The following is a 16,741-nucleotide window of genomic DNA, read 5'->3' on the forward strand; positions in this document are numbered from 1 at the left end:
TTATTGGGTTGTAATCTTATTTAATCATTTATCTTATTTTTGTATTATTTGCTTAGAGTTGTAAGAGTCTTACCATTTTCCATTGAGAAAATAGCTAAAATAGCTCTGCTCTAAAGGCAACAACACAGCTAAGAAAAAATCTACTAGAAAATGAATTTCAAAATTACAATCTAGTTTTTTGTACGATTGCTATTTGAATAAATCTCACAGAACTTAAATATCAGTCAAAATAATAGGATAATGACATATGGGGCAACATTTCTTATAGAATAAAATCCCGAGAGAAATCAATGATCTATTTAGAGACTTATGCAAGATAATTATAAGAATAATTATCACCGAAATTAGAAGTATAAATTATTAGAAGAAACTTTGCAAAAACTAATTTAAACCCAAAATTACTTGATTGTATTATTAATACATCTATTTTCTTCTAACATATTTGATCATTTATTTTTATAAATAAATTATATAAAAGAAAATTACTTGGTACATCTATTTTTTTTCTCTAAATATTTGATCATTTTTTTTATACATAAATTCTATAAAAGAAAATTAAATAAGAAAACTTTTACTATCGGAGATTTTGTAGATATGAAGCTTGAAGAGTGTAAAACATGTGTGAACACTGTAAGCTTCAATAAAATTGGTGACATTTTGGTGTCGGGATCTAATGATAGATAAGGTATTTTAAGTACGGCTGACAATTTGTGTAAACGTGTCAGATTTGTATTGACACGATTATGATACGACACAATTAAGGTAATAAAAACAAGTACGACACGATTATTAAACGTGTCAAAAACACGAACACGAACACGACACAATTATTAAATGGGTCAACATGATACGATTAACTATATAAAAAAAATCATAAAACCGATGATAATTATTCGTGTTATTGTGTTGACACGATTATGACAAGATACAATTATTAAACGGGTCAACACGATTATAACACGACACGTTGAAGGTAAATACGAATACTACATGATTATTAAATGTATCAAAAACTCAAACATGAACACGATTATTAAACATGTCATCCAAATCCATTTATTTTCGTGTCATGTCGTGTCATGACCTAAATAGCCACTCCTAATTTTAAGGAATTGGGAAAGTTGAAAAATAAAGCTTTCATTCCAATTAGGTCACACTGAAAGTATTTTCCGAGAAAAACTTATGCCTTTACAAATGATCGAAACTATTGAATATGATTACCTCTTATCTTTTATTCCTGTGATTAAGATGGTCTGGTGCAACAAGTGAGCTGTAATTTTTATCTTTCATTTTTATTAAGCTATAAGTCATTATCCCCGTATTTTAATTTTTTCACATAAATTTTCATTTGTTTTATAAATTTTTGGGTGTAGATTCATATGATGATCTAGTTTGATCTAAGTACCAAAAGGGCGCCTGAAATTTTGACATGTCGACTAATTGATAGTAAGAAGTACATGGGACTCATACATTTGAATGCCAATGCACTCCAATAAATCCAAAATTGAATGCCATGGCAATTATTCAAATAAATCCAAATATCTTTGCCATTGAAGGTTATGATGAGTTTACCGACTTTATATGATATTTAGAAATATAAGTGGGATTCATCTAAATTCGGTCAACTTTTAGCTTGGCCTTCTCATAACAAAGCAATCATCTTATGCTGTACAATGGTGTGAATATTTTCGGGACTAACTATTAGGTGGTGAGTGGATCTAACTATGGCAGAATATTTATTGGACCTAACATAAGAAAATCTAAAATAATTATTATCTTACATGTACAAAGTAAATTCATGATTATTTTTTTAAAAAATGGATTTTTTTATTAGGATCTTGAAAAGCAAATAGGATGTACGAATGGCGTGCTTAAATTTGTCGGTGTCAGACTAAGATGATAGATGCGTTATTGTTATGGAATTGAGAAAGTAGGAAAATGAAGATATGGTTCTCCCCTCCTCATGCTGCAAGAATCCTATCCCATGACTGACCCATCCCACCATCTCCATGGAAGAGAGAAGAACTTGGGATTGGATTTGGAAAGGGAAGATCCATGAGAGGCTCAAGATCAAGCAATCTTGAAAGTAGGTCCAAATATTGATTTGTGACTTCGGTTTGGCCATCCGTTTGCGGGTGGTACACTGCTCATTTTCAAAGTAGCTCCCATCAGTTCAAATAGTTTCCTCCAAAAGGCACTGGTAAAAATTGGATCTCTGTCAGAGATTATAGTCCGGGGCATTCCATGAAGTTTGATCGCCATGTGGGAGAAAAGATCAACTACTTTAATGGCCGAGTAGTGATTAGACAAAGCTCCAAAATGAGCATACATCGTAAGGCGATCAACCACCACCAAAATGTTTGTAAGTCCGGGTGAGTTCGGTAGTCTGATGATAAAGTCCATCGACAAATCTTCCCGCACCCTTTCTGGAATGTTAAGCGGTTGTAATGTACCGTAAGGTGCAGCTGGCGAATACTTGATGGTTTGACAAGTCAAGCAATCTTGAACAAATTCCTTAACATCCTTTTGCATGCCAAGCCAAAAAAAATTAGCTCCCAATCGTAAAAAAGTGCGTTCCACACCCAATGACCTCCTACTGGTGAGGCATGAAATTCTTGGAGCAGTTTTTGCTTCAGATTAGAATGTTTACTAATGAATAATTTTTGGTGGTAATATATGAGCCCATCTCTAACCGAGTAATGTTTGTTATCAGTTGGGTTGTGCTGCAATGTGTCATGGAGGAGCCTCAAGTCTGGACAAGTGATATTTTCTTGTCTTAACTCCTCTAATACCTCAAAGCAGCCATGTAACGCCCTGGTTATCCCAGAACAGTTACGGTGAACGGTGAACCGGAAATTTGACCCGCTACCCGAGTCCTTTGGTTAAAAACGTGATCTAAGTGTCATTAACAGGTTAAGGTGTAAAATCAGTAAAAAGAAAAGGGCACTTTTCATTAAGTAAATAAACTGCTCATGAGCCTTTTTAAAATGTTTACAAGTAGTTCATGTTACAAAAGAGTTGCTACAGTTCCACATATACAATCCCCGCCGGCCTAAGCGGCAAAAATAGGGTAAACCCCTAGTCCCTCTGAGAACTCCTTGACCGTGGCGGTCAAGCGGCCCTGTATGTACATCACATCGCCCAAGCTCTCCACTCAAGGTTGGCCAAGCTTTTCCTTCCCTTTACCTGCACCACATAGCACCCATGAGCCAAGGCCCAGCAAGAAAACACAATAAAGCATGATATAATACCAACAACGATCATAATAACCATTCAGGACTATCAGTCCAACAAATAGGTGACCATAGCCAAAAGTCACAATAATGAGCATCGCTCCCTCTAGCCATGTGACGATAGGGTCACCAGGGCTTAACTGAGAAATGAATCTTTCATAAGTTGTTTAGGACAGGTGTATGGTGATTAGTCACCAACATAACCTTCCTCACGACTCTGGAGTCGAAACTATGGACAATGTCCCTTAGCCATGTGACAAACAGTCACCAGGGTCATATACCGTGGCTATATTCATCTGGTTGTAAGCCAGGCAAGCGCTTATAAGTTCCTCGACCCTAGGGTCGGTCTGGCATTAATGCTATAGAGCCATTCAATGCATGATTCTCGATTTTAGAGTCGGTCCCTGACTAGTCAGTGTCTTAAACAGGTAAACAACGTTCAACAGCATTTAATATGCAATCCATGTCCACATATATCAACCAACATGCCTCAAGTATCAAACCACGCATGTCATATACCTATACAGGGTGCAACTGTACTCAAACACCGTTTTCTTACCTCTGGTTCGAGTGAGAATAATTATATGAACGACCCCTGAGAACGATCAACTTTTAAATTCCTCGACGGTCACCTGGTCATAACCAAAATATAGGATTCATCAATAAAAATGATAACTGAGGATTCCCAAACCAAATCCCAGCCCCCGAGACCTCAAATACTACCCAACCGGGTACTAGGTCCAACCCCGAGGCCTATGGTTTGAATCCCTAAGCTAAAAACCACTTTTTAGCAAATTTGGCCTTAAGGGCCGCGACCCCCAAAAGCTGTGCCACGGCACGCCCCCAAACAAAGAGGCCCCCATCTGCCAGACGCGCATGGGCCGCGGCACGCAAAAGCTGTGCCGCGGCACCCAACCCAGTTCAGCCTAAGCCTCACGCACGAACCAGATTTTCAACCCTGCGGTTTCCCTCTCAAACCAGACCTTCAAACCCTCTCTAAACCTCTTCCAAACATATAATTGAACCCCCAAACAACATCCTTATCTCACTCACACCAAACCCCAATCAAACTAACACCAAAACCCCCTTGGATTCACACTTTCCACAGCAAAACCCATGACTGAAAAGTTAAAACGAAAACAGAGCATAGCTTAAGTTCAATGATCAAAACTTACCTTAAAACCTGTTTGAACCTCCCTTACAAGCAGAACCAAGTCTACCAACTCAGCCTTGAAGTTTTCCCTAGCTTGAATCCACACCTAAAGCTCAAAACCTCAAAGGAGAAATGAAGAGGGTGATGTACGGGAAAGGAAGTTAAGAGTGCCTCTGTTTTGTTCTGTTTTATTCTACAGCCTTCAGCCATTTAAAACAAGTATATCCACCCCTAAAATGACCAAAATGCCCTTATACCATCCAAAGCCTCTTAAATCAACCCAAGGGCAAAATTGGTACTTCTAGCTTAACCCGTTAATCATAATTAACGCTTCTCAATTCCCGCTAATCTCAATATCCTCAAACACCAATATTTCATAACCCGTTACCCTAAAATCCCCGGTAACGCTATAACCTTTAATATCACCCCGAGACTCACCCCGAGCCCCGAGCTCAAACCTGTTATGACCAAACCGATAAATCATGTTCTAAGATCGTCTCATGTCGAAATACTCGAACCAATCCACATTATAATGTGGTCTCACAGTATATCATTATCATACAAACAAATATTCAATTATACCCTCAACGGGCCAAATTACCAGAATACCCCTGTAAACAAATGTGGACTTACATGCATGCATTTAACATCATATGATAATATAATTCTCATAAACATGCATAAACACATTTAAATGGCATAATTAAGCAGTTATGGCCCTCCCGGCCTACTAATCCAGCCATTAACCATAATAGGGAATCCGGGGCATTACAAGCCAGCACTCATAACCATGTGAAAGGAAGATAGAATCCCTTTAGATTGTCTTGAGAGAGCATCTGCAGCCGAATTTTGAGCACCTGTTTTATACTCAATATAGAAAACTGAAAGCCTAATAACTTCCTAATGAAGTGTTGCTGCTCTGGGGTCTGAATTACATGCGTTAACAACTCGCGGAGACTCTTGTGATCTTTTCTTATCACAAAATGGCTTCCTAACAAATATTGGCGCCACTTAGAGACCGCCTTAACCACTGCCCTCATTTCGCGAATGTAAGTGGAAGCACCAGCAAATCGCGGCCCTAACTTCTTGCTAAAATAACTAGAGGGTGTCCCTCCTGCATCAAAACTCCTCCTATTCCAATATTGGAAGCATCAGTTTCAATAATGAATTGCTTAGAGAAATCAGGCAACTTAAGAACAGGGGTTTCCATCATGGCTTTCTTGAGTTTTTAAAAGCGGCAACAACTATCCAATGAAAATTATCCTTTTTCAAGAGCTCTGTTAATAGTGACGCAATTGAGGCATAGTGAGAGACAAACCTTCTATAATAACTTGTAAGGCCGAGGAACCCTCTTAGTTTCTTAAGTGAAGTGGGTGTAGGCCACTCCAACATGGCGGATATCTTGGTAGGGTCGGCTTGGACACCATTTGCAGACACCAAATTTCCTAAGTATTCAATTTTTTCTGAAAGAATTGACACTTAGTTACTTTGGCGTAAAAACGATGCTCACGTAATAACTGTAATACCTTCCTGAGATAAGTAACGTGCTCCTACTCATTAGTACTGTATACCAACATGTCATAAAAAAAAGAATAACAAATTGTCTCAAGAAAGGGCAAAAAACTTGGTTCATGGCTGCCTGGAATGTAGCGGGTGCATAGGTGAGCCGGAAGGGCATTACCACAAACTCATAATGTCCCTCATGGGTCCGGAACGCTGTCTTATGAATGTCCCTTCGATCCATTCTGATTTGATGATACCTTGCCCGTAAATTGAGCTTAGAAAAAACCATCGACATGCCCAATTCATCTAGTAACTCATCAATGGTAGGAATGGGGAATCTATCCTTGACCGTGATACCATTGAGAGCTCGATAGTCGACACAAAAATGCCAAGACACGTCCTTCTTTTTAACTAGTAACACCGGAGAAGAGTAAGGGCTGGTACTCGATCTTATGAAGCCCATTTCCATCATCTCTTTGACTAATTTCTCAATTATATCCTTCTAAAAATAAGGGTACCTGTAGGGACGGACATTCACTAGCAGTGATCTGGGTTGGAGAAAAATTCTATGGTCCATGACTCTGTAAGGAGGTAGCTGTTTGGGATCCTCGAATACATCTGCGTAGTCAGTGAACAGACCTTTACCAACAGCAGGGAGTGTTGACTCAACTAATGCCAGATCAGTCCCTGTGTTATTTCCCTCCGCCATGACCGCAGAGAAGTGATACACATCTCTGACTTTTCCCTCGCGCAACAAGGCAATAAATTGGTTATACGAAACCTGATGAGTTGCTACCTCAGTGGAGCCAGCCAATTTTACCAAGCTAGCTTTCCAGGAGAATTCCATGGTTAAAGTCTTATGATCATGGATATAAGGGCCCAAGGTTTGTAACCACTGCATGCCTAATACCATATCCAGACCACAAATTGTAACACATACAGATCAACAACAAATGAATGGCCCTGCAAAACCAGTTCAACATCCCTGCAAATCTTAGAGCACAGTAGAAAATTTCCATTTCCCATATACACTTTAAAACACTTAGCATCCTCCCGAGGTAATTTCAACTGAGAGGCTAATTGTAACGCCCTGGTTACCCCAAAACAGTTACGGTGAACTTTGAACCGTGATTTAACTCGCTAACTGAGTTCTTTGGTTAAAAACGTGCTTCTAGGTGTTATTAATAGGTTAAGGTGGAAAACCAATCAAAAGGAAAGTATATATTTTATTTAAAACATAAAACTATTCATGGGCCCATAAAAACGTTTACAAATTACTTACAATGCAAAATGGTCATTACAGTATAAAATTTACAACCCGCCGATCTAAGCGGAAAAAATAGGGTAAACCCCCTAGTTCCCCTGAGAACTCCTTGGCCGTGGTGGTCAAGCGACCGCATATGTACACGTCACCACCTAAGCTCTCCACTCAAGGCTGGGTGAGCTTTTCTTTCCCTTTACCTGCACCACATAGCACCTATGAGACAAAGCCCAGCAAGAAAACTCAATACTGCAAGAATATAATATCAAACGATGATCATAATAACCATCCAGGACTTTTAGTCCAAAATAGAGGAGTGACAGTTGTAATGCCCCAAATTTCCTAATAAGTTTTAGGACCTTGATTAGGAGGCCGGGAGGGCCAAAATTGATTTATTAGGTGTTGATGCTCAAAGTCTCAGGCATGTAAGAGATCTAAAGCACGTGCTTGGGCCCCGATGCGCCAACACCTTTGTTAGACTTTATGCCCGTCACTATCTCATAGAGGCCGTGAGGCACGCTCATACACGAGGCCATCAAGTGCCTGCGTTCACGCGAGGCCCTTGGCCACCCTCCATCCCGCGAGGCCAACACTTGGGCGAGGCCACCTTGCATCTCGCAAGGCCAACGTGAAGGCTGGCACCACTCGAGGCCACCAACGGTGCCCATGCGCGAGGCCATGTGCGAGGCCCTCGGCCACCTTGCATTTCGCGAAGCCGATGTAAGGGCTAACACTCAACGAGGCCCTTGGCCACCACCCATCTCGCGAGGCCACCTTGCATCTCGCGAGGCCAACGTGAAGGCTGGCACCATGCGAGGCCATCAACGGCGCCCATGCGCGAGGCCATGTGCGAGGCCCTCGGCCACCTTGCATTTCGCGAGGGCGATGTAAGGGCTAACACTCAACTAGGCCCTTGGCCACCACCCATCTCGCGAGGCCACCTTGCATCTCGCAAGGCCAACGTGAAGGCTGGCGCCACGCGAGGCCATCTACGGCGCCCATGCGCGAGGCCATGTGCGAGGCCCTTGGCCACCTTGCATTTCGCGAGGCCGATGTAAGGGCTAACACTCAGCGAGGCCCTTGGCCACCACCCATCTCGCGAGGCCACCTTGCATCTCGCGAGGCCAACGTGAAGGCTGGCACCACGCGAGGCCACCAACGGCGCCCATGCACGAGGCCTTTGCACGCCCACGTCTCGCGAGAGGCCCTTCGGGCCATCGTCTTTTCAGGAGGCCGTCACCTTGTCACCCCATACATCCGGGTCTAAGCCACACCGTAAGGGAGGCCTGCGAAGGAGACATCTCGCCTCGCCCACATAGACGCCTGGCGAGGCCACGTGCTTATCACCTATGTCCGTGGGTGACCTTGGGGTGCTTCAAGCATCTCATACCCGGGACCCAAGATTGCCTCCTCACACCAAGGGTCCCATTCCTTACATCTTGGGATCCCTATGCTTAGGTGATCCCGTACGAGCCGAATGGGACATATTTGTACGACCAAGTACTAAGTACGATTATCAGTGCCAGTGAGACCGCTGGGGTAAGGATCGTGGTCCGTACGTCTACGGCCATAGGTCAGAGCCGACACCACTACCTCCTGCGCCACTACGCCTGCCACCACGCATCAGACATGGGTACAGACAAGTAGTGGAGACATCCACCTGACACCTGCTCCTGTACGGGATGTACGACCACAACCTCTGAAGCCACTCCCCTAATACAGTATGTATGTACCACCTGGTCCCCTGGACCACTATGTACCTAAGGCCATTAGAGCCTACTATAAAATAAACTCTAAGGCCACCTGAAAGGGGGTTGGAAATTTGACTGTAGCAGAAGCTTAAGTGTGAATGAAAGACAAAATTCTCCATTATTGATCCATCATTGTTCTTGAGTTTTTGTTCAAGTTTTTACAGCTTTCCGATTAGCGATCTTAGTTTGATAATTTTTCTAACTTAACTTCGTTGAAGAGTTCTCACCGTCAACAGTTTGGCGCCGTCTGTGGGAACGTTAGTTTCAAGCTACTGTTCCACCATTGTTTCCTATAAGAAGAAGATGCCAAGACGCTCGAAGCGACTGAGGGAGATGCGGGAGGTAGAAGTTCACCTGAACGGAGTCCAGCTGAAGGCCTCCATGAAGGACGCTCCTCCACCCAGGGACGTGGAGCCCCCGAAAGACCCTGAGGTTCACGGAGGTGACAGGGTGGCCTCATCGCTGGCCGCTCCACCTGGAGGGAGTCCTCCCAGAGCACCACCGGTACACGCTGATGATTTCCCTCCTCCAAAACCGCCGCGGGCACCGAACTCCGGCCGGCAAGACCCGGGCCCTTCTGCCCGTAGGCCTGACAAACATCCCCGGGTCCACTCCGTGAGCTCGAGTTCGAAGTCCCGGTTTTACGAAGAAGAGATACGTGAGCTCCACCGTAAAAACCAAAGGTTAGAAACTACCTTAGAAAACATGCAAGAGGTCCTTAACGGTCTACTGCAGGGTAAGTCCAGCATAACCTTGCCTAAGGGAAAGGAGAAGGGCAAGGATGGGGTGGAGACCACTGTGCCGGTAGATGATGGAAGAGCCCGACATTCAACTAGCAACACCCCCCGCGCGAAGCAACATGATCACCCCGAACCGCCTAAGCAGGCCCAGAAGCCAGCGCCGAGAACCAACGCTGCCCCTCGCCATGAGGACGAGGTCACCTCCAAAAGAACACCCCCAGACTTGCGGGAGGAGCTCAATAAGAAGAGGGCGGGCAAAGGGACCACGCCCCCTGTGGTGCCTCGAGAAGGCAAGGGAAAGGCAGATCTTAGCCCGTCCACTTTGAGAGACACCCTCAGCAAAAGGAGGCAGGACCTAGACACGGAGATGCGGAGCTTGCGGAGCAAGATCGTCACCGCGTCGGGTGGCCAGGCCTTTGAGGAAAACTTCGACCATGAGTCACCCTTTGTGCGAGATATTCATGCAATCCGGCTCCCTGCCAATTTTAAGGAGCCCAATATGACCCCTTACGAAGGGAACACAGATCCAAAATACCACCTGGATGCGTTTAATGATCTGATTAAATTGAGGGGGATCGGAAGTGGTGCCAGGTGCCATTGCTTCGCTGTTACTCTGAAAGGACCCGCCTACAAATGGTTCAAAAGGCTAAGGCCAGGGTCCATCAGGTCCTGGCAGCAGTTCTCTGAAGAATTCCTCCAACAGCACCATGCCGTGCGAGACTACACGATGCCAGGTACCGGCCTGGCCAACGTGAAGCAAGGGGAGAAGGAGAGCCTGAAGAGCTACATTCACCGGTTCAATATGGAGGCCGCAAAAGTGGGAAGCCTAACGCGCCGGGAGTTAAAAATGGCCATTACCGCTAGGGTGCTCCCAGGAAGCAAATTGTGGGACAACATGTTAAAGAGGGAAGTCACTGACTTGGATGACTTCTATGAAAGAGCACAGAAGTACATTTGTGTGGAGGATGGCCACGCAAACCTGAAGGCAGGGAAGGAGGAGCCCCACGCGAAGTCCCCAACTAACGACGGGTTGAATGTACCAAAGAAGAAAAGGACGTACGATGGGTCAAGGGATGACCAGCAGAGGAAGACCAAGCGAGGGGGTGATCATAGGCCAACAGCCTATACTCATTATACGAACCTCACGGACACCAGGGAGCATATTTACATCACCAACGAAGATCGAGTACCCTTCAAAAAGCCCCTGCCAATGAGAAAGGATCGGTCCAAAAGGGACCCCAGTACCACAAGGACATCGGGCACACCACGGCAGAGTGTATCCACCTGAAGGAGGAAATTGAAGAGCTTATCCGCCGGGGGCACTTGGGCCGCTATGTCAGGAGAGAAAGGCAAAGGCCAGAAGGCGAGCCCACAGCACCCCAGGCACAAGAGTGAGCCCCAGAAATACAGGGGGAGGTCCGAACCATTTTTGGAGGTCCAGGATTTGGGGGAGATTCTAGGAAGGGGCGAGATAGGTATGCAAGAAAAGCTCGGCGAAGTCCGCCCCCCTGCGTCATGAGTTTAGAACAACGACCTCGGAAGAGTTTCAAGGGGGAAAACGACTCTATAACGTTCACTGAGGAGGACGCACGGGGGGTACACTTTCCCCATAATGATCCGCTGGTGTTGACAGTCCAATTGGCGAATATGCGTGTGCATCGAGTCCTAGTGGACAGCGGGAGCTCAGTGGACATCTTATATCGCCCTACTTTAGAAAAGATGGGACTGGGGATTTACAGGGGATTCAGTGCAACCCCTTGGGATGATCGAATTGACACTTACCATGGGGGAGCAACCCCGCCAAACTACAGTCATGTCTAACTTTGTTGTAGTAGATTGTGCATCAGCTTTCAACGCGGTATTATGGAGGCCCTCCCTGAGATAATTGAAAGCCATAACTTCAATATATCACTTGGTTGTCAAGTTCCCGACTCCAGGAGGGGTCACAAGTATGAAAGGAGAACAGAAGGAGGCGAGGGAGTGTTACAACACCTTACTCCGCATGCCTGCAAAGCCGCGTGAGCCAATGGCCATGGTGGTACATGAGGCGCTATGTACGCCCACGGGGGGTCCGCAGGAGCTGGACCCTCGGGTCGTGGATGAGGCAAGAGTAGAACCAGTGGAAGAAGTAGAGGAGGTTACGGTGACAGAGGAACCCTTAAGGAAATTGAAGATAGGGAGAAGCCTACAAGGTGACGTTAAGGAGGAGTTGATGAAATTTTTGAAGGATAATCTAGACGTATTTGCATGGAGTCATGAGGACATGGTGGGCATAGACCCTAGCGTGATGTGCCACCACCTGAACATCTCCCCAGAAGCAAGGCCCGTCAGGCAAAAAAGGCGGGCGCTAGACCCAACAAGATACGCAGCGTTAAAAGAGGAGGTTGACAAGTTGAAGGCTAACGGTTTCATCCGTGATTCTTTCTACCCTATGTGGGTGTCGAACCCAGTACTCGTGCCAAAGCCAAATGGGAAGTGGAGAACTTGCATCGATTTCACGAATTTGAATAAAGCTTGTCCTAAGGACAGCTTCCCACTTCCCAGGATAGATCAGTTAGTAGGTGCAACAGCGGGGCATGAGTTACTAAGCTTTATGGACGCCTACTCAGGATACAACCAAATCCCAATGAACCCGGCAGATGAAGAGCACACGTCATTCATTACAGACAAAGGGCTATACTGTTACAAGGTGATGCCCTTCGGACTCAAGAACGCGGGAGCCACCTATCAAAGGCTGGTGAATAAAATGTTCGCCAATCAGATAGGAAGGAATATGGAGGTGTATGTGGATGACATGCTAGTGAAGACCAAAGTAGCAGTAGAGCTCAACGAAGACCTTGGTGAGATGTTTGACACGCTCAGGAAATACCGGATGAAGTTGAACCCGGCCAAGTGCACCTTCGGGGTATCCTCAGGAAAATTCTTGGGCTTCATGGTCAATTCCAGAGGCATCGAGGCCAATCCTGACAAGATAAAGGCACTCATAGAAATGAGCCCGCCAAAGAACAAGAAGGAGGTGAAGTGCCTAACAGGAAGGGTGGCAACCCTTAATAGGTTCATCTCAAGGTCCACCGACAAGTGCCTCCCATTCTTTGACATCCTCAAAGGGAGCAAAAAGTTCGCTTGGGATGAAAGATGTGAGGAAGCATTTATCAGGCTGAAAGAGCACGTGGGGAAGCCGCCCCTGTTAGCTAAGCCGGAGAAGGGCGAGAAGCTGTACCTGTACTTGGCAGTGTTTGAGCATGCCATCAGCGCAGCCCTGGTTAAGGGAGAGAAGAAGCAGCAACAACCCGTATACTATATCAGCAAGCGTTTGGTGGACGCGGAGAGCCGGTATCCAGAGATCGAAAAATTGGCCTATGCGATAGTAGTGGCGTCAAGGAAATTGAAGCCTTACTTCCATGCACATACAATTGATGTCTTAACAGATAGTCCTTTGAGACAAGTCTTACATAAGCCAGAGACTTCACGGAGACTAATGAAATGGTCGATTGAGCTAAGTCAGTTTGATATTGTATACACTCCAAGGGCTTCCATCAATGGATAGGTGTTGGAAGATTTTATAGTAGAGCTCACCCATCAGCCGAGTGAAGGAAGGAATGAAGAAGGAGAGCAGCCTGTTACGGAAGAGGAGCTAGGAGGTTCAGAGGAGTGGAGTTTGCACGTTGATGGGGTGTCGAATGAAGGAGGATCAGGAGCGGGCATCATGATGACAGGGCCCGAGGGACACAGAATGTACTGCGCAATCCGATTTGGGTTTGAGGCCTCCAATAATGAGGCAGAGTACGAGGCGCTCCTGGCTGGCCTGCGTCTAGCCCAGGAACTGAGAGTAACGTGCCTTCATATATTCAGCGACTCGCAATTGGTAGTATGCCAGGTAAAGGGGGAGTACCAGGCAAGGGGACCCAAGATGGCAGCCTACTTGGAGAAGGTGAAGGGCCATCTCGGACGGTTAGTGGCATATACTATAGAGCAAATCCCCAGAGAGAAGAACACCCATGCCGATGCACTCGCAAAGCTGGCATCTACCAAGGATAGTGATGTCTTGGAATCAATACCCGTAGAGTACTTACCAAAACCCAGTATCGAAGGCGCGGACATACACATGATTAGTGCCCCGAGGAAATCATGGACCGAGCCAATCAAGAGGTACCTGGAAGGAGGAACCTTACCTACGAATAGAAACGAATCCCATAGATTGGTGTACAAGGCCGCAAGATACACCCTGGTAGATGGGGTCCTTTACAAAAGAGGATTCTCAATGCCCCTCCTGCGGTGTGTAGAAGAAGAGGAGGCGTTGAGAGTGTTACAGGAGATACATGAGGGAGAGTGCGGCAACCACGAGAGCGGACCCTCTACGTCTAGGAAGGCCATGAGACAAGGATACTACTGGCCTTCCATGGAGAAAGATGCGCATGACTTTGCCACGAAATGCGACAAATGCCAGAGGCACGCCAACTACCCTCGGAAACCCCCAAGTGAACTGACCAGCATGACCAGCCCCTGGCCCTTCGCCATCTGGGGGATAGACTTGATCGGTGCTCTTCCTATAGGCAGGGGTGGAGCAAAGTACGCGGTGGTGGCAGTAGATTATTTCACTAAGTGGGTAGAAGCGGAACCCCTTGTGAAGATAACCGCCAAGCACATCACCTCTTTTGTCAACAAATTCATTGTGTGTCGATATGGAGTACCCCACAAGATTATTTCTGACAATGGTACCCAGTTCGAAGGAAGAGCCTTCGATGAATATTGCAAGGAAAGAGGCATAAAGAGGGGTTTCTCCGCGGTGGTGTACCCCCAGGCCAATGGGCAAGTGGAAGCCATAAACAGGGTCCTTAAGAAGAACCTGAAGACAAAGCTGGAAAAAATGAAGGGAGCCTGGGTAGATGAGCTACCAAATGTGCTATGGGCTTACAGGACCACCCCACGTTCAACTACTGGGGAATCCCCATTCTCCCTGGCCTATGGATACGAGGTCGTGCTACCAGTCGAGATGCGAGTCGAGTCCCACAGGGTACAGGCGTATGGAGACGAACCAACCGCGTAGCCCTGGCCGAAAACTTAGACATGCTGGAAGAGAAGAGAGAAAAAGCCCAAATGAGGGTGGTGGTATACCAGCAGCGCGCCGCAAGGTACTACAATTCGAGGGTGCGAGAGAGAACTTTCAGAGTTGGCGACCTGGTGCTAAGGAAAGTACTCCCAAACACACGAGACCCAGGCGCAGGAGTGGTGAGGGCGAATTGGGAGGGGCCCTACCAGATTGCTCAGTGCATCCCCCCGAACACTTACAAGCTGGCCCGCATGGACGACACCCTCATACCCTGAGCATGGAACGCGGAGCACCTGAGGAAGTACTACCAGTAAGGCGCCCATGTTCGATGGAAAAGGAACAAGTGTTGCACACTGCCTTAATATGATAGGAAGAAATCAAAGAGGTTACCTAGATAACCTCCTAAGTAGGTGTGAGTCTTTTATTGTTGTTTTATATAAAAAAAAAACTTCGTATGTACCATTGCAACTATTTGTAAGAGACCGTTTATTATGAATATGATGAATGGAACTACATGTTGTGGGTAAAACTGTTCAACCTCATGTATTATTTTCCTTCACTTCGTGGGCATCAGCCAAAGTGCCTGCCGAAATAAATTTCACCAGGCACTTGGGGGGCAGGATAGGAGGCGACAGCAGGCAGCTAGTAAAGGGAACCTAAAAAGGACCCTATAGCAAAGGCTCCTGAAAAGGGACCCCTTGCCCTCCTAAAAACGAGGCCCCTAAAAGGGACCCTCTACCAAGAGTATCCTAAAAAGGGCCCTCTATCGAGAGGAGATAACCCAAAACCAAAGAGACCCCCTACACTCGGGCCTTAAACGAAGTCCCAACAAGGCATCCATTGGAATCACAAGGATTAGCTACCCCTGTGAACACCAAGGAAGGCCATAGGGACTTACAAAAAATGCATGGTGATGACAATAATAATAAGTCTAGAGCGGCCACCAAGCCGCCTAGCCAAAAAGGGTCCCAAAGGAGACCCTTGCAAAAATAGTACTATGAATAACAACGAGAAGGACGCTTCTCGCAAAGAAATAATAAGCGCGCGCAAGAAAAACATAAAAGGATAACTACGACCCAAGGGGTCAAAATATCCTTATGAAAGCAACCAAGAGGCACCAAAAGAGGTCCCAGCGAACCCTTTCACATGGGCTCCAAAGGACCTCCAGCCTGATAGATAAAAGAGGGGAACCAACTAAACCCCAGGCTTAAAAGGGCCTCGAATGCAATAGAACAAGAGAAAAACAACAACATATGTATTTATACATTAAAAAAGAAAAGAGAGTTCTCGGGATAGTACAAGAGTTACTAACAGAAAAGTAACACTAGTAATGATGTTACAAAATAAAAAGACAACAAAAAAGGAGCGAAAATATTTCAAGGCCTCTTGTAGTGGGCACTCCACCAGGCCGCTCGGGCAACGACCTGTTCGCCAAAGGAGGAGAAGTCGAAGTGGGGATCCTGCCTCCACACATTAAAAAGAGCACGATCTATGGACTTGCGCTCGGTTATGACCCTCTCCGCCTCCAAAGAAGCCCTCGCCGCTTCCCAGGAAGCCTTCTCCGCCTCCAAGGAAGCGTTCTTCTCCTGAGCCGACTGTAGTTCAGCCCTAAGGGCCTCGACTTCAGTCGCCTGTTGAGTAACCCTCTCCTGCGACACAGACACAGCGGTCTTGGCCCCCCGGAGCTCGCGCTCCAAGCATTAATCCTTGCCCTTCAGCTCCTTGATCTTGGCCTTCAGCTTCTCATTCTTTGAGTCCAACTTGGCATACTTAGTCCGGGCCTTTGACAATTGGACCTTGGTTGCACTAAGTTCATTTTCAAGCTCCTGGACCTGGACTATGAGGCCGTCCCTCTCAGTGGTAGATGCGGAGAGGACGCCGGACAAGTCAGCATGCCGAAGAGACACAATGTAAACCTGCACAAGAAAATCAATGGCATCAGCGATAAGTAACAAAAAGAAAAACACATGTACATCTATGAATAATACTAATCAACGCAAGGTGCAAGGCCTCACCCAGGCTGCGGCACGCCTTAGCATCTCCCCGAGGT

The 16,741-nt window shown here is 46.1% G+C and overlaps 1 protein-coding gene across 1 annotated transcript; it reads right to left on the minus strand.

Annotated features, from left to right (window-relative positions):
- Positions 1-5,595: 5,595 nt before the first annotated feature.
- LOC133789016 (uncharacterized mitochondrial protein AtMg00860-like) lies at positions 5,596-6,736 on the minus strand. Its single transcript, XM_062226756.1, has 2 exons — positions 6,529-6,736; positions 5,596-5,849 (listed from the first exon to the last, which is right to left on the minus strand). The coding sequence occupies exons 1-2, from the start codon at positions 6,734-6,736 to the stop codon at positions 5,596-5,598; spliced, it is 462 nt and encodes a 153-aa protein (XP_062082740.1).
- Between the last annotated feature and the right edge of the window lie 10,005 nt (positions 6,737-16,741).

The sequence above is a fragment of the Humulus lupulus genome, chromosome 1, assembly GCF_963169125.1.
Source record: "Humulus lupulus chromosome 1, drHumLupu1.1, whole genome shotgun sequence".
Lineage (NCBI taxonomy): Eukaryota > Viridiplantae > Streptophyta > Magnoliopsida > Rosales > Cannabaceae > Humulus > Humulus lupulus.

Coding starts and splice junctions, on each gene's coding strand:
- LOC133789016 (XM_062226756.1), bottom strand. CDS start 6,736: ATGGAATTCTCCTGGAAAGCTAGCTTGGTAAAATTGGCTGGCTCCACT. Junction 5,850..6,528: donor ACTCCCTGCTGTTGGTAAAG/GTCTGTTCACTG, acceptor CAATTCTTTCAG/AAAAAATTGAATACTTAGGA.